The 27,732-nt window shown below is 41.0% G+C and overlaps 1 protein-coding gene across 1 annotated transcript; it reads right to left on the reverse strand.

The window, feature by feature from the left end:
* Positions 1-634: 634 nt before the first annotated feature.
* Positions 635-27,634, reverse strand: LOC106571289 (gamma-aminobutyric acid receptor subunit rho-1). The gene is made up of 10 exons (XM_014144185.2): positions 27,207-27,634; positions 17,663-17,713; positions 16,210-16,316; positions 11,219-11,286; positions 10,803-11,026; positions 6,692-6,774; positions 6,423-6,563; positions 1,927-2,079; positions 1,552-1,748; positions 635-1,413 (listed from the first exon to the last, which is right to left on the reverse strand). The coding sequence occupies exons 1-10, from the start codon at positions 27,311-27,313 to the stop codon at positions 1,120-1,122; spliced, it is 1,425 nt and encodes a 474-aa protein (XP_013999660.1). The 5' UTR covers positions 27,314-27,634; the 3' UTR covers positions 635-1,119.
* Positions 27,635-27,732: the final 98 nt, after the last annotated feature.

The raw sequence follows: 27,732 nt of genomic DNA on the forward strand, positions 1-27,732 counted from the left end.
ATGAGCGTTACACCGAGGCCTGTACTCTGGAGCGGATTCGATTTGGAGGTGGAGGGTCCGTCATGGTCTGGGGCTGTGTGTCACAGCATCATAGGACTGAGCTTGTTATTGCAGGCAATCTCAATGCTGTGCGTTACAGGGAAGACATCCTCCTCCCTCATGTGGTACCCTTCCTGCAGGCTCATCCTGACATGACCCTCCAGCATGACAATGCCACCAGCCATACTGGTCGTTCTGTGCGTGATTTCCTGCAAGACAGGAATGTCAGTGTTCTGCCATGGCCAGCGAAGAGCCCGGATCTCAAACCCATTGAGCACGTCTGGGATCTGTTGGATCGGAGGGTGAGGGCTAGGGCCATTCCCCCCAGAAATGTCCGGGAACTTGCAGGTGCCTTGGTGGAAGAGTGGTGTAACATCTCACAGCAAGAACTGGCAAATCTGGTGCAGTCCATGTGGAGGAGATGCACTGCAGTACTTAATGCAGCTGGTGGCCACACCAGATACTGACTGTTACTTTTGATTTTGACCCACCCTTTGTTCAGGGACACATTATTCCATTTCTGTTAATCACATGTCTGTGGAACTTGTTCAGTTTATGTCTCAGTTGTTGAATCTTGTTATGTTCATACAAATATTTACACATGTTAAGTTTGCTGAAAATAAACGCAGTTGACAGTGAGAGGAAGTGTCTTTTTTTGCTGAGTTTATATTGGCAATGACAAACTTAATGACAGTTTTGCAATTCTAAATGTGGATAAAAACTCAATGAAGTTTTCAGCTATGGATACAAGCCAGCCCATTACTTATTAATCATTACATGAACTCATTACTTCCCTGGACATATAAAACACCGACATATAGGTGCTCAAAATGACAATAACTGCTGTGTTTGAGTCTGTGTGCTGTGCATGGCATGCCCTCTATATCTCAGGTACAGAAATCCAGGTACCATGGTTTAGCATTTTGCATCATCACATCATCAGAGTTGTGGTTCCTTTCCAGGTGCATACACCCTGGGTATTTTCGTAGAAAAATAATATAATTAATATAACTCATTCGAATTAATATAATTAATTCTAGTTCTGTGGGTGTGTCTACCTCCATCCCATTCTGTGCCGCGTTAGAGGTAGCAGGACCAGTAGATGATGTTGAACAGAATATAGGACCCAGGGAAGATGACCCGGGAGTACTTGTCTATGGCGTGGGTGTCGATCCACATGCTGCTGTAAGCGCTGGAGCCCACGTGTCCTGTGATCTGGTCGTTCTCCTCAAAGTCCAGATGGACCATCATCCTTTGCTGCATTGCAGCGCCGTTCTCCATCAGCTCACCGCCATAGTTCCCAGTATTGTTGACATCATCCTCGCTGTAGCTACCCATCATGCCTGGGTGGGTCATGCCACAAGTGCAGGGCAGCTGCAGACAGACACAGAGACTGGATTAGATACCGAGCTACAGTACCCACATTTGAAATTGGAAACTCCTTCCCAAATCATCTTTTACAGGCTGAGAAACAGACTATTTGGATCCATGGAATGTTATAATGGTACTTACCCTTTCTCGTAGCTTTCTTTCCTTCCGTTCTTGCACCGTAGACAGGTAGTTCACTGCAGCGTACTCTATCACCGATAAGAACACAAACACAAAACTGACCCAGAGATAAATGTCCACAGCTTTGATGTAGGAAACCCTGGGCATGGAGGCGTTGACTCCAGTGATGATGGTGGACATGGTGAGCACTGTGGTGATACCTGGAGCACAGTACAACACACAACATCTGATCAGAAAGGTTAAAACTTAGGGATACAGCAGGATATTCTACTGAAGGCAGAATAGTAGAGGCTCTGTTATAATGAAACATGAATACAGTCGAAGACAGAATCATAATAAGCTTCGAACAAGATCCTGAACTACTAAGGGCTAACTCACCCAGAGGAACCCTGGCAGGTACGGCCCGGCGATCGATCCAGAAAGACACCCAGGACAACATGACCATCAGAGTGGCAGGGAAGTAGGTCTGCAGCAGGAAGAAGAAGATGTGGCGTCGCAGGGTGAAGTTGATGTACAGACGGTTGTACCAGCCTGGAGAGAAGAGGATCAGATTATTACATATGTTTAGTTATATACACTACCATTCAAAAGTTTGGGGTCACTTAGAAATGTCCTTGCTTTTGAAAGAAAAGCACATTTTTGTCCATTAAAATAATATCAAATTGATCAGAAATACAGTGTAGACATTGTTAATGTTGTAAATGACTATTGTAGCTGGAAACGGCTGATTGTTTATGTAATATCTACAGAGGCCCATTATCAGCAACCATCACTCCTGTGTTCCAAAAGCACGTTGTGTTAGCTAATCCAAGTTTATAATTTTAAAAGGCTAATTGATCATTAGAAAACCCTTTTGCCAAGTATGTTAGCACAGCTCAAAACTGTTGTGCTCATTAAAACCTCTTACATCTAGATGTTCCGCTAGCGGAACGCCTCGCCAATATCCAATGATAGAGCGTGGCGCGAATTACAAACACCTAAAAAAATCCCCAAACTTAAATTTTTCAAACATATGACTATTTTACACCATTTTAAAGACAAGACTCTCCTTTATCTAACCACATTGTCCAATTTCAAAAAGGCTTTACAACGAAAGCAAAACATTAAATTATGTCAGGAGAGTACCCAGCCAGAAATAATCACACACCCATTTTTCAAGCTAGCATATAATGTCACAAAAACCAAAACCACAGCTAAATGCAGCACTAACCTTTGATGATCTTCATCAGATGACGCTCCTAGGACATTATGTTATACAATACATGCATGTTTTGTTCAATCAAGTTCATATTTATATCAAAAACCAGCTTTTTACATTAGCATGTGACGTTCAGAACTAGCATACCCACCGAAAACTTCCGGTGAATTTACTAATTACTCACGATAAACGTTCACAAAAAACAAAACAATTATTTTAACCTGTTGGGGATAGGGGGCAGTATTTGCACGGCCGGAAAAAAAACGTACCCGATTTAATCTGGTTACTACTCCTGCCCAGTAACTAGAATATGCATATAATTGTTTGATTTGGATAGAAAACACCCTAAAGTTTCTAAAACTGTTTGAATGGTGTCTGTGAGTATAACAGAACTCATTTGGCAGGCCAAAACCTGAGAAGATTCCAAACAGGAAGCGCTCTCTCTGACTATTTCTTGGCCTTCTTGATCATCTCTATCCAAAACAGGGGATCTCTGGCATAACGTGAAATTTTCTAACGCTCCCATAGGCTCTCAGTAGGCGCCAGAACGTTGAATGCTGACTTTGCAGGCCATGGCTGAAAAACAGTATGCGCATTTGGATAGTGTTCGATCTGAGAACAATGAGACTGGGGCGCATGCACGAGCCGACACCATGTTTTTATTTTTTCGTCTTTGAACGAAAACAGGGTTTCCCGATCGGAATATTATCGCTTTTTTATGAGAAAAATTGCATAAAAATTGATTTTAAACAGCGTTTGACATGCTTCGAAGTACGGTAATGGAATATTTTGAATTTTTTTGTCACGAAACGCGCCGGGCGCGTCACCCTTCTTTACCCTTCGGATAGTGTCTTGAATGCACGAAGAAAACGCCGCTATTTGGCTATAACTATGGATTATTTGGAACCAAACCAACATTTGTTATTGAAGTAGAGGTCCTGGGAGTGCATTCTGACGAAGAACAGCAAAGGTAATCCAATTTTTCTAATAGTAAATCTGAGTTTGGTGAGTACCACACTTGGTGGGTGTCAAAATAGCTAGCCCGTGATGGCCGGGGCTATCTACTCAGAATATTGCAAAATGTGCTTTCACCGAAAAGCTATTTTAAAATCGGACACCGCGATTGCATAGAGGAGTTCTGTATCTATAATTCTTTAAATAATTGTTATGTTTTTTGTGAACGTTTATCGTGAGTAATTTAGTAAATTCAAGTGTTCGGTGGGAATGCTAGTCACATGCTAGTCACATGCTAATGTAAAGAGCTGGTTTTTGATATAAATATGAACTTGATTGAACAAAACATGCATGTATTGTATAACATAATGTCCTAGGAGTGTCATCTGATGAAGATCATCAAAGGTTAGTGCTGCATTTAGCTGTGGTTTGGGTTTATGTGACATTATATGCTAGCTTGAAAAATGGGTGTCTGATTATTTCTGGCTGGGTACTTTGCTGACATAATCTAATGTTTTGCTTTCGTTGTAAAGCCTTTTTGAAATCGGACAGTGTGGTTAGATTAACGAGAGTCTTGTCTTTAAAATGGTGTAAAATAGTCATATGTTTTAGAAATTGAAGTAATAGCATTTCTAAGGTATTTCAATATCGCGCCACGGGATTCCACTGGCTGTTGAGTAGGTGGGACGCAAGCGTCCCACCTAGCCCATAGAGGTTAAGAATTATAGATACAGAACTCCTCTATGCACTCGATGTGTCCGATTTTAAAATAGCTTTTCGGTGAAAGCACATTTTGCAATATTCTGAGTAGATAGCCCGGCCATCATGGCTAGCTATTTTGACACCCACCAAGTTTGGCACTTACCAAACTCAGATTTACTATAAGAAAAATTGGATTACCTTTGCTGTTCTTCGTCAGAATGCACTCCCAGGACTTCTACTTCAACACCCAATGTTGTTTTGGTTCCAAATAATCCATAGTTATATCCAAATAGTTGCGTTTCGTTCTTGTGTTCAAGACACTGTCCGAAGGGTGACGCGCCGGCGCGTATCATGACAAAATATTTCAAAATATTCCATTACCGTACTTCGAAGCATGTCAAACGCTGTTTAAAATCAATTTTTATGCGATTTTTCTCGTAAAATAGCGATAATATTCCAACCGGGAGACCTTGTTTTCGTTCAAACACTGAAAATAGAAAATGGAGTCTTCACATGCACGCGCGCCCGTGTCATTGTTCTCAGAACGACCACTTTCCAAAACCCCTACTGTTTTTCGCCCAGGGACTGCAGAGATCTCATTCCACGTTCTGAGAGCCTATGGGAGCCTTAGAAAATGTCACGTTACAGCAGAGATCCTCTATTTTCGATAAAGAGGCTATAGAAGGACAAGAAATGGTCAGACAGGGCACTTCCCATATAGAATCTTCTCAGGTTTTGGCCTGCCATATGAGTTCTGTTATACTCACAGACACCATTCAAACAGTTTTAGAAACTTTAGGGTGTTTTCTATCCAAATCAAATTATATGCATATTCTAGTTTCTGGGCAGGAGTAATAACCAGATTAAATCGGGTACGTTTTTTATCCGGCCGTGAAAATACTGCCCCCTATCCTAAACAGGTTAAAGAAGCAATAAAACTGGCCTTCTTTAGACTAGTTGAGTATCTGGAGCAGCAGCATTTGTGGGTTCGATTACAGGCTCAAAATGGCCAGAAACAATGAACTTTCTTCTGGAACTCGTCAGTCTATTCTTGTTCTGAGAAATGAAGGCTATTCCATGCGAGAAATTGCCAAGAAACTGAAGATCTCGTACAACGCTGTGTATTACTCCCTTCACAGAACAGGGCAAACTGTCTCCAACCAGAATAGACAGTGGGAGGCCTAGAAGGCCAGCATCACGGAGTCGCCTCTTCACTGTTGATGTTGAGACTGGTGTTTTGCGGGTACTATTTAATAAAGCTGCCAGTTGATGACTTATGAGGTGTCTGTTTCTCAAACTAGACACTCTAATGTACTTGTCCTCTTTCCCAGTTGTGCACCGGGCCTCCCACTCCTCTTTCTATTCTGGTTAGAGACAGTTTGCGCTGTTCTGTGAAGGGAGTAGTACACAGTGTTGTATGTTCTTCAGTTTCTTGGCAATTTCTCACATGGAATAGCCTTCATTTCTCAGAACAAGAATAGACTGACAAGTATCAGAAGAAGATTTTCAGAAGATTTTGAGCCTGCAATCGAACCCAAAAAATGCTGATACTCCAAATCCTCAACTCGTCTAAAGAAGGCCAGTTTTATTGCTTCTTTAAATCAGGACAACAGTTTTTAGCTGCACGAACAGCAAAAGGGTTTTCTAATGATCAGTTAGCCTTTTAAAATTATAAACTTGGATTAGCTAACACAACGTGCCATTGGAACACAGGAGTGATGGTTGCTGATAATGGGCCTCTGTACGCCCCTGTAGATATTGCATTAAAAATCATCCGTTTCCAGCTACAATAGTCATTTACAACATTAACAATGTCTACACTGTATTTCTGATCAATTTGATGCTATTTTAATGGACCAAAAATTTGCTTTACTTTAAAAAACAGGTACATTTCTAAGTGACCCCAAACTTTTGAACGGTAGTGTACATTGCATTGCCTGCATCACATTAACATTACAGAAACACAACCTTGATAAATCACAGTGAACAGCATGTGTGGTGTCAGTCTTCAGTGCTGTACCTGTGCTGCTGTAGAATGATTTTTTGCTGGTGGTATGGAACTCCTGGATGAGGAACTGGGAGAGGGAGATCCTTTCGTCAGTACTCAGGGAATTGTTCCCTTTCTTCCAGTAGAGCATCAGGTCATCATCCGTGTACGCATCTGATAAGAAAGAGACATGCTGTTCAGTGTTCACCACTTGAAACAAATAGGTAGATTTTATGATGATTTGAATGTGACAGAAGAGAAAGAGTCAAAAGGGAAGTGACATCATTAGAGCAGAGACTCACAGCTCTCGATCTCCAGGGAGCAGGTCTGTGTGTCCAGAGGGAAGCGACTCAGGTCCATACTGCACATGGATGTCACCGTCACCCTGCATGAGAACAACAACACGGACAGTTGAGTATACCCAGATCGGTTTGTGCTTTTGTAACAGTGTAGGTTCCGTCCCTCCCTTCGCCCCAACCCGGGCTCGAACCAGGGACCCTTGCACACATCAACAACTGACACCCACGAAGCATCGTTACCCATCGCGCCACAAAAGCCGCGGCCCTTGCAACGCAAGGGGAAACCCTACTTCAGGTCTCAGAGCGAGTGACGTCACTGATTGAAACGTTATTAGCGCGCACCACCGCTAACTAACTAGCCATTTCACATCGGTTACACTTTTGCCAGTTCCATTGCAGTCATTGTCATTCATTGTCATGCCAAACATTGGCAAGGAGTTGACATTATATCACAAACAGACTGTTACTCAGGCTAAGCTGAGTATTCTGTTGGTCAAGCAATACACAGAGCGAGTGGCGAGCACCACCTGCATGTTATTTTGGCATTAATACGCAGTTTGCAAACTGTATTTTTATTTATTTAAATGGAGTTAATAAAGCCGCATATAAACATGGTCTCTTTTTTGTTTTCTTGAGTGAGGCAGCTCCAAAATGCAGGTGTTTCAGCCTAGCTCAGTGCTTTCTGTGGTGGTGGGGGAGCTAGCGGAAAATACTGAGCGTAGGGGTTGGTAATGTTCTCTAGTTGCGCCATGATTGGCTCAGTGTTCTGTCACTCATTGGGACTCTACGTCGCCGTAAAATCTATGGGTAGAGCCTGAAAATTCAAGCCCCTTGGGTGCTGCCATAGATTTACATTAGAAGTGCCCATCCAAGAAAGCTCAAGGTAATTGGCCACAGATAAAATTACGTCAAATCAGGTTATATCTACCGTAGCTTTGATTGGACTGATCCTGTCAACATCATATTTTCAAAATCTTAGCTAGCAAGCTAGCAGTCATCATGAATCATGTCGACAATCTACTGGCAAGTCGTTTTCATTCCTTGTCATATGATGAGAAATTATGAAGAGAAATTATAGATAAAACGTATCGGTGCTCATTGGCCATTGGAAATTACACAAGTTTGAAATTGCGAATTCAACAATGAGTGGTTTGGAAGGAATCAGTGGCTAACTGCAAGCGTTGCAAAGCAATCACTAGCCTGCTATTCAGTGGAGTGGGTGTTGGGTCTAAATCTGGGTTAAGGTCTCTTTTCCAAGCTTAAAATTATAAGCATTCAACACCATGGGCCATAAAAGGTTGAATACATTGACCATGCTGTCAATCCAGTGTGACTTCTGCCACATTCAAAACAACTGGAAACTCAGAACTGGTAAATCTCAGACTTCAGTGAGTTCAAGACAACTGGGAACTCTGGACAAAAAAAAACGCTCTCTGACTGGGAAAATACATTTTGAACGGTCATCCAACTCGGAATTCCAAGTCGGGAACTCTGGAGTCTTTCTAGAGCTATGACCTGTATGTCTTGTAAGTTGCTGCATAAATTATGTAATATGCCAGGGAGATATGTATACTGTAGCTAAGAAAGTAATACTAAGTGTATGTTGTGTAGGAAGCTGTTAGTAGCCCATGTGCCTAACCCTAATAATTTGGTCCCTTTCCCCCTTCATAATTTAGCCTACTGTTCTGACTTGGTGTTGCACATGTAGCCTATAGCCTCTTTTACAGAAATGTAATCATCAAATATTGTAAGAGATTTCATTGTCTGCTTATATGCTCCCTTTATTTATCCGCCAGTTCTGACTTGGTATACAGGGAGAATACTATAACAACAGCCCATGTTCTGAAATCTGAATCTGTACATTTCAAAAGTGCTGAACAAATATTTATTTTGACATTATCTGTCCTAGCTTGCTCATTAATGTCTTAATCGAAATTACGGACTGCCTCTTATCCACTCGTCGTCCCCTTATGCCGTAGTTTGAACATCTCAATTGTCAGTAGAAACCACATTTGTTTAAGCAAGTCAGCCATATCAGCTATGTTTTTTTAAAAGGCAGTAAATGAATGAACTGTTTCGCTGCCAGATTAGGCTCCACTGATAGCCAGGTATAGCAGTGCTACGGATTCACCCCATGGTGCTGAAAAGAAACCTCTGCTTTCTTTTCAGCACTAGTTTGTGGGGGCCTACAGTGCAATTAATGTATTATTTAGTGTTGTCTTGTGTAGTGGCTTTGCTGGCATGCATCAAAACATTTTTGGGGGAGTTTTCCCCACCAAGATGTGCATGCTAAAATCGCCACTGGTTACAATTATAGTACAATTATTGTATTGTTTAGTGTTGTGTAGTATAGTGGCTTTGCTGGCATGCATCAACATTTTTTGGAAGAGTTTGCCCCAGAAAGATTTACATGCTAAAATCCCCACTGTACAGAGCAATGTAGTGTAATACAATAATGGCAAAGAGAAATCAGTTGGGGATGTGGGCGAATATGTGTTGTGTATATTATTAACTGGGTGGTTCGAGCCGTGAATGCTGATTGGCTGACAGCCGTGGTATATCAGACCGTATACCACAGGTATGACAAAACATTTATTTTTACTGCTCTAATTATTTTGGTAACCAGTTCATAATAGCAGTAAGGCGCCTCAGGGGTTTGTGGTATATTGCCAATATACCACGGCTAAGGCTGTATCCAGGCACTCCACATTGTGTCGTAGATAAGAACTGCCCTTAGCCGTGGTATATTTCAGACAGATACACAGAGTCAGGGGGTTGAGGAAATTCAGGGATAAATAGATAAAAATAGCCAAGATAATCCAGCACAGTGTAGAAGAGACCCGTCGCTACACAAGATCCTCTGGGAGGAAGATCCACATACAGTAAACAGTTAGTTACTCTCCCAATCTGCTTCCGTCTGGAACATAAATCTCTGGTTCCAGCCCTCTTGAGAGATTAACCCTACTGATGAGCCTGCATGGTATCTATAGTAGAACACACACACCACCCTGTCGCTCCACAAGTCCTATACATCTGTAAGAACAGAGAAATTCGCTAATACACCTCAAGATTGGTATTTACAGATGACCTATGTGTAAACCAGGGCATAGTTCAAAGTCTGTCTTGATGGCTATTTACACCATTATCTTAGTATGACCGCTGACACCACCAGTGATGGAAGTGTTCATGACGCTACTTTCTATCAGTGCCCACAGGTGTCAATAAGACTGTATGCAGTGTGTTCTGACTGCCAGCAGAGGAAGCTACTGACACAGACATCTTGATACTGGCTCTTGCTGCCAAGGCTCTCAAATGGACCAACTGTGGATTACAAGTCTCTTGGCTCCAGCATTCTGATTACTCACCAAAATGACAAACCCAATCTCTGTCTGCAGATTTACTATACTTTACTGACAGTTTCTCATCACATCGATCATGTTGTCATGAAATACAAACTGCACTTCTATTTGGTCAAGAGATATAAATAGGCACTTGGCCAGGACCCTGATCCATAACAGCATCACAGCATTTTTAAATGTGCAAATTGCTAATGAGAAAAACAAAGCATGAAAGTGTTGAATTTAGCTGCCTCAGCTGGCAGCTATGTGATTTGCGTAATGAAATCACTTTGGGGATAAATTGTAATTTGGCAAAGACTAGTGTTTATAAACAGCACAAGCTTCTCTTCAGTTGATTCCATTCCAAACAGTGATCAGACCTAGCTAGCTCATTTCACCCATCATTTGTAGGCTTTGTCTGGACTTATTTTACATAACAAGCTACTGTACCCACTAGAGTTCACAAGGGTATTTTGTGTGCCACAAAACTGTCTAAGCCTCCTGATGCCTAGCTTTGATGGTGGATGAGGTGAGTTCCCCCCTTACCATGTAAAGAGCTTTGAGTACCTCAGTAGGGAGAAAGGCGCTATATACTGGAAATCCAATCCACTATTAAATATTAACACAAGTTTTCCAGTCTCAGGCAAGGTTACTCATCCTGCAAGTGTGGTTCACCAAACCCTTTCTATTATACCAGTATGCTTCAAACTGGATTGCCAGTGTCAACCATGTAGCAAAGAACAAAACCAATGTTGGACTCTGACCAGGTGAATTACCTTAAGCTGTAGAGCACCTTGCCATCAGGGTAGACTCTCAGCATGACATTATCTGTGGTGGTGTCGTGTGTGAAAGACTTCTTGGAGTGGACAAAGAACAGGTCTGGCACCCAGATCTTCTTGACCAGGCGCCCGTCGAAGGTCATGCTCTTATTGGTGGTGCTGTGGAAAGAAAGGCGCTCATCTTTCCAGTAGTGCCTAATATACAGGGTCATGGTGAAGTCCTGAAACACAGAGCATGACAATGCTGCAATTTCAACAGAGCGATCACATATTAGTAACCACAATGAATGGGATACACTATAAATGTCTTCCCCTCTTCTTTCCAATTCATCAAATTAAAGTATGGTTGATCTATGAAGGACAGCTTTATTTTGGTTTACATCACAGCTTACAGAAAGTATAGAAACCCTTACCATGTCAACTTCTGAGATTGTGTCCAGACTTTCTACCTGAACATCAACTCCAACTTGAACAGTGTGTCCTGCAAAGATACATAACTCAAATCTTAGCTTAATTAAAACAATAAACATAATGCATATGTAAACAAAACCATTCAGATATGTTAATGGTAATGTAACTTGTTTCCATAAATAGCTTAAGTTGTTAATGGTTGGGGTAGATATGTGTATAGTTCATTTGTTTATTTAAGTCAGTCAAGCACCCAAGCTAACTGGCTAACATTGGCTAGCTTGCTAGCTACTTTACAGACACAGAGAAGTTCAGAAAACAGGTCACTCTGACCATTTTACTTGCCCTAGCAGAGCTGGTAAGACTTTTCATGTTATTAAGAGGGTTAGTGATTGTAACTGTGTTACTGGCAACAATTTAATTACGTTTTTAAACAATGTTTACTGGCACCTGTCATAACAACAGGCACGACATGTCGTTTGTAAATTCATCAATTATTCGGCACTCTGGCACTCTCAAACCAGAGTCTGGCACTCTCAAACCAGAGTGCTCTGAACTCGGAGTAGATAGCCAGAGTGAATTTACGAACACACCCTATTAACAGACAATACACACTTACATTCCCATGCCCTTATCACAGTCAACACACACATATTTGACATTTTATAGTAAAAATATAATGGAATATAACAGCATGAAATTGAAAGGATATTTTTTCCCAGACTGCAAAACGTGTGGAACCGTGGTCATTTAAAAAAGGTGATATTTTGGAACGGGCCCCTTATGCAAATGTTTTGATAGTTCAATTGGCATGAGTGGATTCTTTTTTTTTTACAAAATTCTTTGTACCGTAAATTCCGGACTATAAGCCGCAACTTTTTTCCCAGGCTTTGAACCTCGCGGCTTAAACAATGACGCGGCTAATATATGGATTTTTCATGCTTTCAAAAAAAAAAATCAAAAAAAAAACACACATTCTGTGACGTGCTCAGTTTTTTGGCGGCATGAAGCTTTCATTAGACCAATGAAATTGCCGAACGGGTTACGGTCAAACAACTTTTTTGTTTACTGTTTAGATTAAATCGAGCGCTCTCAAACTTCCCATCATTCTGATTACGTTAGTCATTTTGTCACCCTCATCATGGCAAAGACACGGAGAAATGCATATGATGCAGCTTTCAAGTTGAAGGCGATTGATCTGGCTGTTGGAAAAGGAAATAGAGCTGCTGCACGGGAGCTTGGTCTTAATGAGTCGATGATAAGACGTTGGAAACAGCAGTGTGAGGAATTGACTCAGTGGAAAAAGACAACTAAAGCTTACTGCAAATTTTTTCTTTTTGTTACAAGCCATGTTTCGTTAAAGCCTGTTTATTTTTGTTACAAGACGTGTTTCGTTAAAGCCTATTTATTTTTGTTACAAGCCGTGTTTCGTTAAAGCCTGTGTAAAGTTAATTTGTTTCAATGTACCGGTAGGCACCTGCAGCTTATAGACATGTGTGGCTTATTTATGTTAAAAATAATAATTTTGTAAAAATTCAGTGGGTGCGGCTTATATTCAGGTGCGCTTAATAGTCCGGAAATTACGGTAGATCTAATCTCTCAATGTTCATCTCAAAGTGCACCAGATTGATGCATTTAGCTGTTAAAATTCAAATGTTCTTCTTCTGGGGGAGAATGCCCCCAAACCTCCCTACCAGGGTTCCCCTCTGGCTTTGGGCTAAGCCCCCAATGTCCTCAAATCCTAGAAACGTCCCTGGGTAGGGATAGTCTTGATAGTACACAAATCAACACAGAGAAAAACAAAAAAGTCAATAGCTTGCTAAGATTATCTCTCCATTGTTGTAACAATGTAATAAAAGCTGTCTCGATTACGTAGCTGTATTTAGGGGACATTGTTATCTAGACAATTCTATTTAAAACAATGAGTTTTTGCCCCATTAGTCCCTTCATCCAGTGCCCTGCAAAAAAAACACAATTAGGCCACAGTGTTCCAAAAACCAACTCAGCCGTGCCAGACACAAACATATCTGGAGGCTCTCCAATATTTAGTGGTTGCATTTTATAATCCTTCCTGGGTTGAAATGTCATATTGCAGACAGCTGAAAGAGCTCATCTCCCTTAAAGGGATTTAAAAAGGAACCACTCATTTTGTTTGTGTATCCAATGAGGTAGCAATACAACATTTATTCATATCTCTTACATATACAGTACCAGTCATTCAAGGGTTTTTCTTTATTTTTACAATTTTCTACATTGTAGAATAATAGTGAAGACATCACAACTATGAAATAACATATGGAATTATGTAGTAACCAAAGAAGTGTTAAACAAATCAAAATATATTTAGATTTGAGATTCTTCAAAGTAGCCACCCTTTGCCTTGATGACAGCTTTGCACACTCTTGGCATTCTCTCAACCAGCTTCATGAGGAATGCTTTTCCAACAGTCTTGAAGGAGATCCCACATACTGTATGCTGAGCACTTGTTGGCTGCTTTTCCTTCACTCTGTGGTCCAACTCATCCCAAACCCTCTGAATTGGGTTGAGATCAAGTGATTGTGGATGCCAGGTAATCTGATGCAGCACTCCATCACTCTCTTTGGTCAAATAGCCCTTACACAGCCTGGAGGTGTATTTTGGGTCATTGTCCTGTTGAAAAACAAATGATAGTCCCACTAAGCACAAACCAGATGGTATGGCGTATCGCTGAAGAATGCTGTGGTAGCCATGCTGGTTAAGGGTGCCTTGAATTCTAAATAAATCACAGACAGTGTCACCAGCAAAACTCCCCCACAACATTACACCTCCTCCTCCATGCTTTACGGTGGGAAGTGGGAACCACACATGCGGAGACCATTCGTTCACCTACTCTGCGTCTCACAAAGACAAGGCGGTTGGAACCAAAAATCTGAAATTTGAACTCATCAGACCAAAGGACAGATTTCCACCGGTCTAATGTCCATTGCCCAAGCAACTCTCTTTTTATTATTGGTGTCCTTTAGTAGTGGTTTCTTTGCAGTAATTCGACCATGAAGGCCTGATTCACGCAGTTTCTTCTGAACAGTTGGTGTTGAAATGTGTCTGTTACTTGAAGTCTGTGAAGCATTTATTTGGGCTGTAATCTGAGGTGAAGTTAAGTCTAATGAACTTATCCTCGGCAGCAGAGGTATCTCTGTAACTTCCTTTCCTGTGGCGGTCCTCACGAGAGCCAGTTTCATCATAGCGCTTGATGGTTTTTGCGACTGCACTTGAAGAAACTTTCAAAGTTCTTTACATGGACTGTTTTTGCCATAATATGGACTTGGTCTTTTACCAAATAGGGCTATCTTCTGTATACCACCCCGACCTTGTCACAACACAACTGATTGTCTCAAATGCATTAAGAAGAAAAGAAATTCCACAAATTAACTTGTAACAAGGCACACCTGTTAATTGAAATGCATTCCAGGTGACTACCTCATGAAGCTAGTTGTGAGGGAATGCCAAGTGTGTGCAAAGCTGTCATCAAGGTAAAGGGTGGCTACTTTGAAGAATCTCAAATATAAAATATATTTTTATTTGTTTATCACTTTTTTGGTTACTACATGATTCCATGTGTGTTATTTCATAGTTTGTATGTCTTCACTACTTTCTACAATGTAGAAAATAACCACTCCAACCACTCCACACATTTCTTGTTAACAAACTATAGTTTTGGCAAGTCGGTTAGGACATACATCTACTTTGTGCATGACACAAGTCATTTTTCCAACAATTGTTTACAGACAGATTATTTCACTTAAAATTCACTGTATCACAATTCCAGTGATGTATCACAATTCCAATTCCCCTGAGGGGCCCCAGTGTTGAGGATCAGCATAGCAGACGTGTTGTTGCCTACCTTTACCACCTCGGGGTGGCCCGTCAGGAAGTCCAGAATCCAGTTGCAGAGGGAGGTGTTTAGTCCCAGGTTCATTAGCTTAGTGATGAGCTTCATGGACACTATGGTGTTGAATGCTGAGCTGTAGTCCATGAACAGCCTTCTCACATAGGTGTTCATTTTGTCCAGGTGGGAAAGGGCAGGGTGGAGTGCGATTGAGATTGTGTCATCTGTGGATCTGTTGGGGCAGTATGCGAATTGGAGTTGGTCTAGGGTATCCGGGAGGATGCTGTTGATGTGAGCCATGACCAGCCTTTCAAAGCAAGGAAGTGAAGGCAGGTTACCTTCGCTTCCTTGGGCACAGGGACTATGGGGGTCTGCTTGAAACATGTTGGTATTACAGACTCAGTCACGGAGAGGTTGAAAATGTCACTGAAGACACTTGCCAGTTGGTCCACACATGCTTTGAGTACACGTCCTGGTAATCCATCTGGCCCCACGGCTTTGTGAATGTTGACCTGTTTAAAGGTCTTGCTCACCTCGGCTACCGATGCGATTTAAATTATCTTTCAACAAAATAATGTTCTGTTTCTAACAACAGAAACAATTTCAGAACAATCTGAGTTGGTGGGTGTTGAAATCCTCTTGCTTTTTGAGATGGAACGACCCATACGTGTACATCCGCTTCTAATGTATCTGCTTCCCATGGGGCCCTTGGGAAGGGCCCGTAAGTAAGCATTTCACTGTTAGTCTATACCTGTTGTTTTCAATGCATGACTTACACTTAACAATGAGTCATGATTAAGTAATTATGATACTTTTTTTAATTGAACCTTTATTTAACTTGGCAAGTCAGTTAAGAACAAATTCTTATTTACAATGACGGCCTACCCCGGCCAAACCCGGACGACACTGGACCAATTGTGCGCCGCCCTATGGGACTCCCAATCAAGGTCGGATGTGATGCAGCCTGGATTTGACACCTCTTGCACTGAGATGCTGTGTCTTAGACCACTGCACCACTCGGCAGCCCAAAAATAAGAGTTGTCATCAAATATCAGCGAACTCTAGAATTTTACCAATGATGATGATTATGATTTGTACGTCACACAGTAAAGCACTGTTAAAAAATCTCACCTCCAAAGCCAGGCCTCATTGTGAAGTCGTGGTCATTTATGCTTAAGAGCTGCTCTGACTTTGTCATGGTAGTTTTGGTCATATCTGGACTTCTTCTCAGTATAGGGCTGTGAGGAGTGGAGAAACATGATCAATGAAACAATCAATATTTAAAATTACACTTCTTGTCATTGTCTCTGAACCTCTATAGCATACTGACTAGTCCCAGATGTTTTTGTGTGCTTGCCAATTCCCTGTCATTGTCAAAGCAAACATGATTAGCATGACAGTGAGTGACGAGAAGTTGGCATGAATGCACAAACAGACTGGCACTCAGCCTATATCAAGACCACTTATCCTATGGAATGGGGCCATACACAGACACACACAACACGTGTCTAGCCTCCCCCCATTGTCATCAGAAGTTAAAGAGGCTTACCAGCTATAAGCTTATCAGGATGTCCATAGAATTTCGATCATATTCATGAGGATTAATTCATTAGGGTAGTCTTTTTTCATATACATTTGGAGCTATACATCACAGGGTATATGAATTTGCCCTGACCCTGCCCATACTAAGGATAAGGCTAGATTGCACAAGGTTTAGCTAGATGCTTCAAAGCCAACTATTTTATACTCTGAGTATACTTTAACAAAAGCTGTGATCTTAGACCTATTCGCAAGGGACTAGTATTACTATAGAACGTTGGTTATGTCTTTATTATCCCAGCATGACTGTTTTTATAGTGGATGAGTCGGACAGGATTTGTTTTACCAAACTGCCCCTGTAATTATTATTTTTCCTCATTCAAAAAAAACGGTCAAGGAATAGCCTAATATTGGCCTATTGGTCTTCAGTTCGGAGAAAGTCTAAATAATAATACATATCAATAAGAACCATGAACTGTAACCTATGCAGACATTTAATTAACTGACATATTTGGCAATTTATTAATTCATTGGCACAATAGCATCCACTTTTTTTTTAAAGGAAGTATGGCACTAGGAAAGTTGATATGTGACAAAACAGATCAGTCATCTGTAGGCTACATACACTTTGTTTTAAACATACATTTTCCCATGTCCTTACCCATGGGTGCAGCACCTGTTAAACTCTGTAATATCCCTCAAAACACAGGGATGACGATTCGCACGGGATAGGTATTATCAGTTGACTTGGGAGATTGCCGAAAAACAGTAGGTTTTTAGTGCTCGGATAATAACCTTTCTGCCAAGTAAAAATAACTGACATGACAAATTCGGACGAAACTAAAAAGACGGATGTGGTGATTTGTGCTCGTGCACATAATTACATTACCTGAGGTTCCCCATTAAATCTTATCCCATCCAAATAGGGCTTTAAATAAGTAAATAACTAAGTAAATAATCCTGTGGTAATAGCTGCTTTGTTCCCCTAAATCAGATCCTCTCGACTATCTGTCTGTAACATTGTATTTAGACGAAGGATTCTTACCTGCTAACTTTTTGACGTCCTTGTACAGTCGATGGTACTTCTCGTATGAATCTATAAGAAAAACAAGAAAAATGAGATGTAAAGGAGACTATATTCAACATCATAGACCATTCCAACAGCTCATCAGAAGAGTTTGTCAGAAGTCCCCTGTGCATCTTAAAAAATAACACAACAATCAATTTGGAACAGCACTCGTCCACTTGTTGGTAGTATTGTAGAACACAGTATTGCTTAAAGCATTGCTTGAAAGTGGGAAGTACAGTATGATAGGGCCCTGGTCAAATGTAGTGCACTATATGGGTGATTCTATAAAAGTGGTGCAAATTGGGGGTTGGTTATTCTAATTTTTGAAGCGCACATCTCTTCCAACATACAGTATGTCAAACAGAGAGATCTACTACTCACACTTTGTTTGTATTGCATATTTGAAAACACTGTCCTAAATTGCTTGTTAGGCACTAAATTTGTCACTACCGAAATGTAGTGAAAAAGTTGCAGTAAAGGGAGAACCATGCACAGTAGTGATCAGATTCACTTTATAAATTGTATTTGTATACAAAATTTACTAAATAGTTAAAACATGATTTTTAACCGGATTTTCAAAACCTTTAAATTGAATTCAGAGAAATATATTTATTGTTCTCTGTAAATTGTTCAATGTCAATTGTATGAATCTGAAACCTATTGATTGATTGAATTACTTATGCATCTAATTAAATATTGTAACTTTTTTTTCTCACTAATTAAGCATTGCCACTTTTCCTAACTCTATTTTGGCACAGTAACAGCCATTTCGGTGTCATTTGAATATCATAGTGATATATAGAGGACTCTTGATGGATATATTGCCATTGAGGGCTTCCATCATCTTAAGGTAGTCAACTGGATGGAGATTCCTATGGGTTGGGAGCGATCAGCCAATGATCAGAGAGCATTGTCTTCTTCTTCAAGTTGGGTTGCCTATGGTTTGTAAACCGAAGATTAAGGTCTTGTCCGAAATCATGATCCAAGACCAAGATTTAAACCAGGACATTGGTCCCAAGATCTAGACCCAGACCCAGTGAGTTGAGCTTGAATTGTTCACCGTGAGCGTTTGTTTCCTGAGTGAGTCTGAGACTTAGTATTTGTTGTTTTCGGTGATAGAGTACGCTGCAGTGAACTACCTGTCTACGGTGCAAGAACGGGAAGGAAAGAAAGCTACGAGAAAGGGTAAGTACCATTATATAATTCCATGGATCCAAATAGTCTGTTTCTCAGCCTGTTAAAGATGCTTTGGGAAGGAGTTTCCAATTTCAAATGTGGGTACTGTAGCTCGGTATCTAATCCAGTCTCTGTGTCTGTCTGCAGCTGCCCTGCACCTGTGGCATGACCCACCCAGGCATGATGGGTAGCTACAGTGAGGATGATGTCAACAATACTGGGAACTATGGCGGTGAGCCGATGGAGAACAGCGCTGCAATGCAGCAAAGGATGATGGTCCATCTGGACTTTGAGGAGGACGACCAGATCACAGGACACGTGGGCTCCAGCGCTTACAGCAGCATGTGGATCGACACCCACGCCATAGACAAGTACTCCCTGGTCATCTTCCCTGGGTCCTATATTCTGCTCAACATCATCTACTGGTCCTGCTACCTTTAACGCTGCACAGAATGGGATGGAGGTAGACATCCTCACAGAACTAGAATGAATTCAATTAATTCAAATGAGTTATATTAATTATATTATTTTTCGACGAAAATACCCAGGGTGTATGCACCTGGAAAGGAACCACAACTCTGACGATGTGATGATGCAAAATGCTAAACCATGGTACCTGGATTTCTGTACCTGAGATATAGAGGGCATGCCATGCACAGCACACAGACTCAAACACAGCAGTTATTGTCATTTTGAACACCTATATGTCAGTGTTTTATATGTCCAGGGAAGTAATGAGTTCATGTAATGATTAATAAGTAATGGGCTGGCTTGTATCCATAGCTGAAAACTTCATTGAGTTTTTATCCACATTGAGAATTGCAAAACTGTCATTAAGTTTAGTTGTCATTGCCACTATAAAAAAGAAATTTCCTCTCACTGTCAACTGCGTTTATTTTCAGCAAACTTAACATGTGTAAATATTTGTATGAACACAACAAGATTCAACAACTGAGACATAAACTGAACAAGTTCCACAGACACGTGATTAACAGAAATTGAATAATGTGTACCTGAACAGAGGGGGGGTCAAAATCAAAAGTAACAGTCAGTATCTGGTGTGGCCACCAGCTGCATTAAGTACTGCAGTGCATCTCCTCCACATGGACTGCACCAGATTTGCCAGTTCTTGCTGTGAGATGTTACCTCACTCTTCCACCAAGGCACCTGTAAGTTCCCGGACATTTCTGGGGGGAATGGACCTAGCCCTCACCCTCCGATCCAACAGATCCCAGACGTGCTCAATGGGATTGAGATCCGGGCTCTTCGCTGGCCATGGGAGAACACTGACATTCCTGTCTTGCAGAAAATCACGCACAGAACGACCACTATGGCTGGTGGCATTGTCATGCTGGAGGGTCATGTCAGGATGAGCCTGCAGGAAGGGTACCACACGAGGGAGGAGGATGTCTTCCCTGTAATGCACAGCGTTGAGATTGCCTGCAATGACAAGCTCAGTCCGATGGCTGTGACACACCGCCCCAGACCATGCCGGACCGTCCACCTCCAAATCGATCCCGCTCCAGAGTACAGGCCTCGGTGTAACGCTTATTCCTTTGATAATAAACGCAAATCCGACCATGAGACAAAACTGCGACTTGTCAGTGAAGAGCACTTTTTGTCAGTCCTGTCTGGTCCAGTGACGGTGGGATTGTGCCCATAGGCGACGTTGTTGCCGGTGATGTCTGGTGAGGACCTGCCTTACAACAGGCCTACAAGCCATCAGTCCAGCCTCTCTCAGCCTATTGCGGACAGTCTGACCTCTGATGGAGGGATTGTGCGTTCCTGGTGTACCTCAGGCAGTTGTTGTTGCCATCCTGTACCTGTCCCGCAGGTGTGATGTTCGGATGTACCAATCCTGTGCAGGTGCTGTTACATGTGGTCTGCCACTGCGAGGACAATCAGCTGTCTGTCCTGTCTTCCTGTAGCGCTGTCTTAGGCGTCTCACAGTATGGACATTGCAATTTATTGCCCTGGCCACATCTGCAGTCCTCATGCCTCCATGCAGCATGCCTGAGGCACGTTCACACAGATGAGCAGGAACCCTGGACATCTTTTTTTTGTTTGTTTTTCAGAGTCAGTAGAAAGGCCTCTTTAGTGTCCTAAGTTTTCAGAACTGTGACCTTAATTGCCTTCCGTCTGTAAGCTGTTAGTGTCTTAACGACCGTTCCACAGGTGCATGTTCAGTAATTGTTGATGGTTCATTGAATAAGCGTGGGAAACAGTGTTTAAACCCTTTACAATGAAGATCTGTGAAGTTATTTGGATTTTTACGAATTATCTTTGAAAGACAGGGTCCTGGAAAAGGGACGTTTCTTTTTTTGCTCAGTTTAAGATGCTATATTGGATTGTTGGAAGATATGAGAACTAATGCAAAAGTCACACTACAGTAGAATAACGCATTCCCTAAAAATCTTAACATTACATTTGATCATCATCATCATCATACAGTTTCATGCAGAGCTATCCATTATGTTAGTCATTATCAAATCAAAGTTTATTGGTTGCGTACACAGATTTGCAGGTGCTCTGGCAGGTGCAGTGAAATGCTTATGTTACAAGCTCCAATAGTGCAGTAGGATGTCTCGCAGATACAATAAAAATACACAAATAAGAAAAAAAATCCAAACAAGAATTCAAGAAATAACAATCCAAGTAGATACAGTATGTTTCAGTGAGCATGTGTGAGCAGTATGTTAAAGACACAAAGTAAAGGTCACTCGAAAGCATCAATAATTGTACTTTTGTGAGCCAGTATAGGTTCTTGAGGTTGTTTAAGTTAGGGAACAAAGCTATACCAAATACTTTCTGTACCAATAAGTACATTATTGTGCAGTTTGTATGAGATCAGATATACAGTAGCATCCAGAATTGCATGTCTTGACAAATGTGAAATGTAATGTATATCAAAACAAATGGTGTCCAAATGGTTATTTCAAACTGTGCTATACAATGTCGGGATAATTTTGTGTATTGTGGTTTCAAATGGACCATTACACCTATTTTTATTGTGTCCCTTCTCTGGGTATGCTTGAATATGTATTGAATAACTACTTAATAACAGTACATGTACAGTATTTTAGCATAAATCTGTCAACTGATGAAAAATATTTTTTCTTCTTACATTATCTCCTGCACTTCTTTCAGTTTCTCACCACCCTTCCCATCTATTTTAGTGTTTGATTCAACATGTGTGACAGGTAAATGGGCTATTGACATGATGCTTTTGTAACTCAGTTTCTGAAACAATAAGTAATTGATTAAAATGTTTTCTTCTATTTGCTCTTCATGAATTCTGTACATTGTTCTTACATTTAATTAATAGGCGTCTGTTCAGATATGATAATGACTGCTTCATTCACATGCAATGAAATTTAACGGATGAATAGACTGAAGAAAACCCCCCAAATGATGAGCATCAGTAGACTTTTATCAGATGTATAATTAAATTCCCTGAATGGAGATATATAAACCTTCCTTTCCAATGCATGTAGGCTTATCTAATGCAACATTGAAAATTGCCAGCAGCATACCACCCTGCATACCACTGCTGGCTTGCTTCTGAAGCTAAGCAGGGTTGGTCCTGGTCAGTCCCTGGATGGGATACCAGATGCTGCTGGAAGTGGTGTTCGAGGGCCAGTAGGAGGCATTCTTTCCTCTGGTCTAGAAAACATCCCAATGCCCCAGGGCAGTAATTGGGGATACTGCCCTGTGTAGGGTGCTGTCTTTCGGATGGGACGTTAAACAGGTGTCCTGACTCTCTGAGATCATTAAAGATACCATGGCACTTATTGTAAGAGTAGGGGTGTTAACCCTGGTGTCCTGGCAAAATTCCCAATCTGGCCCTCAAACTGTCACCTAATAATCCCCAGTTTACAATTGACTCATTCATTCCTCTCTCCAGTAACTATTCCCCAGGTCATTTGCTGTAAATGAGAATGTGTTTTCACGGGTACTATTTAATAAACCTGCCAGTTGAGGACTTGTGAGGCGTCTGTTTACAAACTAGACACTAATGTTCTTGCCCAGTTGTGCAGTGTTAGTTTAGTCCAGGCAGCTGCTAGGACTACTCATCACCATGTAATATGAGTCTGCAGGTTAAAAGCTCTATCTATGCAGATTAAAAGCTCTATCTGCGCAGGTTAAAAGCTCTATCTATGCAGATTAAAAGCTCTATCTGCGCAGGTTAAAAGCTCTATCTATGCAGATTAAAAGCTCTATCTGCGCAGGTTAAAAGCTCTATCTATGCAGATTAAAAGCTCTATCTGTGCAGGTTAAAAGCGCTATCTCTGCAGGTTAAAAGCTCTATCTATGCAGATTAAAAGCTCTATCTGCGCAGGTTTAAAGCACTTTAGGAGAATATTCACCAGGCTATTAGAACAGTCACTGCTTTAGCAGGGAGGGATTCACTGATGTAATCTTTTTTTCTATAAATATATCTTAATCTGGGAATTATGATATGATTCTCTCATGACATACAAGTTTCATAAAAATGTTTTTATTATGTAATTCGTTTCAGAATGACAGTAAGCAAATTCAGTTTGCAGATGATTTTTGAATTGCTTTAGAATGCGTCAAGTCAGAGCTTGACTGTTTTGGTCCATTTATGATTTGCAATGAATATCCAATTTAAGACAATCTTATTTGTAGAGTCCCTTCAACAACCTAGTTTGATATCAGTATACACTAACGTAAACCCTTTATGCCTACAAATTCAAAGCAGTGTTAAAAATCGAATCAACATTTATTGGTCATGTACATAGATTTGCAGATGTTATCGCAGGTGTGGCGAAATGCTTCTGCTTCTAGCTCCAGCAGTGCAGTAACACCTAGGGAAAGGCATTACTCTGAAAGAACTCATGGCAAGCAGAGAGAATTATGGGTGACCTACCTACCCAAATCTGGTTGACCTAAAAATCTAAAAACATGCCGACACAGATGTGCAAGTTCTTTTCCTATTTTGACTAAAAATGGTCAAATCATGCTCAAACATCATGCATCCTGAGCGAAAATCATGCTGTTCAAATCCACTGGAATCGTCACACACATATACAGTTGGAGTAAATCAATGACATATTCTTCTCACAAGGTCAGACACGATTAATGTTGGGACTATGATCCGCTCTAGGTATTTTAAAGTAAAGTAAAGGAAGAAGGTGTACACTGGGTGTCACAAAGAGAAATTATGAGGAAAAGCAACTTCATCTCAACTCAGCAAATGCCCCCGGGGTTTTTGGAACATTACAGTATCAATGATTAAATTGTTATAGGCAGGCACTGACTGAATTGGTAATATTATGGTCTTCAATGATGATCAGAGTTCCCATGCCCTTCTATAGTCATAAGGGTTTGGCCCATCAGCAGAAGGGTGAGGTCAGCATATCCATTTGTGGTTTAACACAGGGTTTCCCGAACTCGGGCCGTTCTGTGCCATATGTCAACCATTAAACCAGGGTTTCTCAAACTCGGCCCTGGGGTCCTCCCTGGATGCACATTTAGTTTTTTGGCCTAGCACTACAAAGCGAATTAAAATAATCAAAGCTTGATGATGAGTTGGTTATTTGAATCGATGCAATATCTGGGAACTAAAATAAACACATCCAATCCGAGGTCTAAAAGAGTACAACATTTATCCCCCCCAGCCCCCTCACAATCCTCACATTAAAAACACTATAAAAACAGGCTAATTATTATGCAAAAGGTCCAAAATGTGATGGTTTTGCTCTAAGCATTAGACAACATAAAACAGTGAGAAGCAGCTATACAGAAATGTGGTGAGAGGATAGCATTAAGAAATGTAGTTTGGTTTTATAACTAAACTAAGGTTCAAGGATCAAAGCAATTGGAGCTTTGAGGGATACAGGAGATCATCGCTACTTTAAACATAGTGGTTATAGAGATTAGTGTACTGTGGGCCCTCTGTGCAATGTGATTTGTGCAATACAGTGCAAGACACACAGATAATGCCTGTTTGAATACATTGGGTCAATATGACCCAATGATTAATGTATTTTGTTGCAGCTTGTGAGATGGACTTGGATGTGTTGCGATGTGATTGGCCTGGACAAGCACTGGTAAAAAGCCATGGTGATGGCTAAACGTGCTGCGACCAATATCAGTTTCTGGACCTCGAGGTCACTGATGTAATTAGAACACCTGCTGTCTCAATATTCCTGGGGCACTAAGTTCCTGTATGTGCCCAGCTTGCCCTGACAGTGCCCACCATTGATGTGAAGTGACGTGAGGGGTTCAGAGCATGGTGAAGAGGCACTGTAGGGATAGGCTTGTTCTGTTTAGTCAGGTTGAAGCTGCGGTAGGCACTGCTATTCTGCAAGAGTGTATAGACTATGACATACTGTATGCAGCACAAATGGAGCTAATTCCTAATCTATAAAATCAACCAATCTAGACGGTGACATCATTGATGTATTAAAAATCCCTTTTAATTACACTGGGATTTTGCTCTTTTGCTTTCCAATCAAATAACCTCCAGGCAGCAAAGCCACAACAATAACAATAAACAAAATAGCACAGATTACGTAATCTGAGTAAGTGATTTTTCTAACCACGAACTGTCCCCTTGTCACCAACAATCCCCTCTATACTGTATCACGCATCAGCATTCCATCCAAGCCACCTAAACAATACAGACTGGCACATAAAATACATAGCATAATACAGAATTATTAAATACTGACATTTCTATAAATATTCCCTTCAAAAATTATAACATCTGGTAATTCAGGTATTTTTTTATCTAGTTATGTAGATCTATGGTTATATAGAGCAGTCCTTGAATGAATTACAGAAAGAAAGTGTTTGGGTGAAAACGCTCATTTTTAAAAGTGAATGTTCTGTTACCTAAATAATGTTGTTGACTCATCTTATACTCATATCTGTGGCCAAAGCATAAATTGGAGAGAAACCCCCACCTCAAACTTGTATCTCAAACAGACCGTTTAAAAATGCCTGCTATTTCCACATAGAGAATGATGTCATCCTGCCTCAATGGCTGCGCTGGCCAATCAGTGGTCTACTCACGTGAATATTTTTTAAACGTCTAATGACCGGGGGATGGGTTTCTACTAAGCTAACCTATGTAATTGGGGCGGCAGGTAGCCTAGTGCTTAGAGCATTGGGTCAGTATCCGAAAGGTTGCTGGATTGAATCCCGAGCTGACAAAGTTTTAAAAAATCTACCATTCTGCCCCTGAACAAGGCGGTTAAACAGTAGTCTGTCATTGTAAATAAGAATTTGTTCTTAACTGACTTGCCTAGTAAAATATATAAATATATTTTAAGATGGTCACACCAAGGATCATTTAGCTATTTGATTTAGAATTGTAGGACCCCTGTAAAGAAAACATATATACAAGATATTTGATCAAACATTGAATTTGGCCCTTCTGCTTTTAGCCCAGGATCTTTATTCATTTTTTACCCATATTTAATCCCTAAAGTACTTCCATATATATATATACCTCCATGAATTTTTTTAACTGGTACTGGGCTACCTTCAGACAAGTTTTGTGAGGCTTGTGGGCCTAGAGCAAAACAACCCACATGTATGTGTTCGTGAGAGTCTCATCTTCCCATAGAGGGGTCATATTAGTTTGTAGCCCAAACAGTCCGTACGCTCCTAAAAGTTTTCGTGAGCAGACCGATTTTAGTCTCCTGGTCTGAGAAACACCGCTGTAGCTCTACCACCTTCCACCGCAGATGCAGAAAAAGGCCGACATTTGCGGATGCGGTGGATTGAGAAGCATCCCATGCAAAAAACATTCATTTTGATGGGGACTTTTGTTTTATGATAATTCGATTTTCGAGGGGGAAATGGACATCTACTCTAGGGGGTTCAATGACCGGTATATGCCCACACCATTCTGTTGTTGGGTTATGCTGACACTATTCAAACACAGAAAATCAGCTTTTTAACGTACTTAATTACAACAACAAAAAAGTATTTCACTATTGTAATGAATTATTGGTCACATTTAATAGAAATCTGGAAACACTGGACAGTTACCTTAAATCAGATATAAAGGGCATGCTGTTCCAACAGTGCAGCGCAAGTGATTGTCATATTGAGCGTCACTGATAGCACATCAATTAATTACAGTCCTCTCACGCTTTTTATCGATTGTCGTTTAGCCTATACCCGCCAATAATAGGCCTACCCACAGCATAGGTTGATGCAGTTAAAACTTTCACAAGAAGCAAGAGCGTGTTTCTCAGAATTCATTAGCTTATAGATCCTAGGCATATCAATGCACATCTTGACATTATGATCATTTCAGTCACATCTACACTCATCAATCATTGAAAGCCTAAATATTGCAGGCTACCTGATTTGGCTGTTGGTCTGACGCACGTGCCCCCTCCGACCAACTGACCTCCCAGAAGCACCGACCATCCAGACAAGTAGCAGCAGTAGTAGGACATCCGTGGGCATAATTTCCAAACTGACAGCGTTCTGGACCCAGTTGTCCAAAAGTCCAGTTTCAGAAAATAAAGGCTACAGTGAAAACGTTTTACGTGCCTCGGGCATGATCCTTGGTAGGCTAAAGTTCGCGCCAAATCAATGTGAATTACTACAGACACATATACACACTGAAACATCCCACTGTATTTGATCTCACTGGCGGAAAGCAATTTCGTCTAAACCTATAAATCCTTCCACGTCAGATGGCTCGGATTTTCTCCCTATCAGTATATGTGAGCATATAGCCTACGCCCTGTTTTCGTCTGTCAAGAGCGGATTCCATTTGCCAGGTTAAAAGGTGAGCCCAGTTCTCAGAAATTAGAGATTCCCGTCCCTACACCCTAGCCTAAAGATATTTACGTATTTGAGCACATGATATGATATTGTTA

Source organism: Salmo salar, chromosome ssa15 (assembly GCF_905237065.1).
Source record: "Salmo salar chromosome ssa15, Ssal_v3.1, whole genome shotgun sequence".
NCBI lineage: Eukaryota > Metazoa > Chordata > Actinopteri > Salmoniformes > Salmonidae > Salmo > Salmo salar.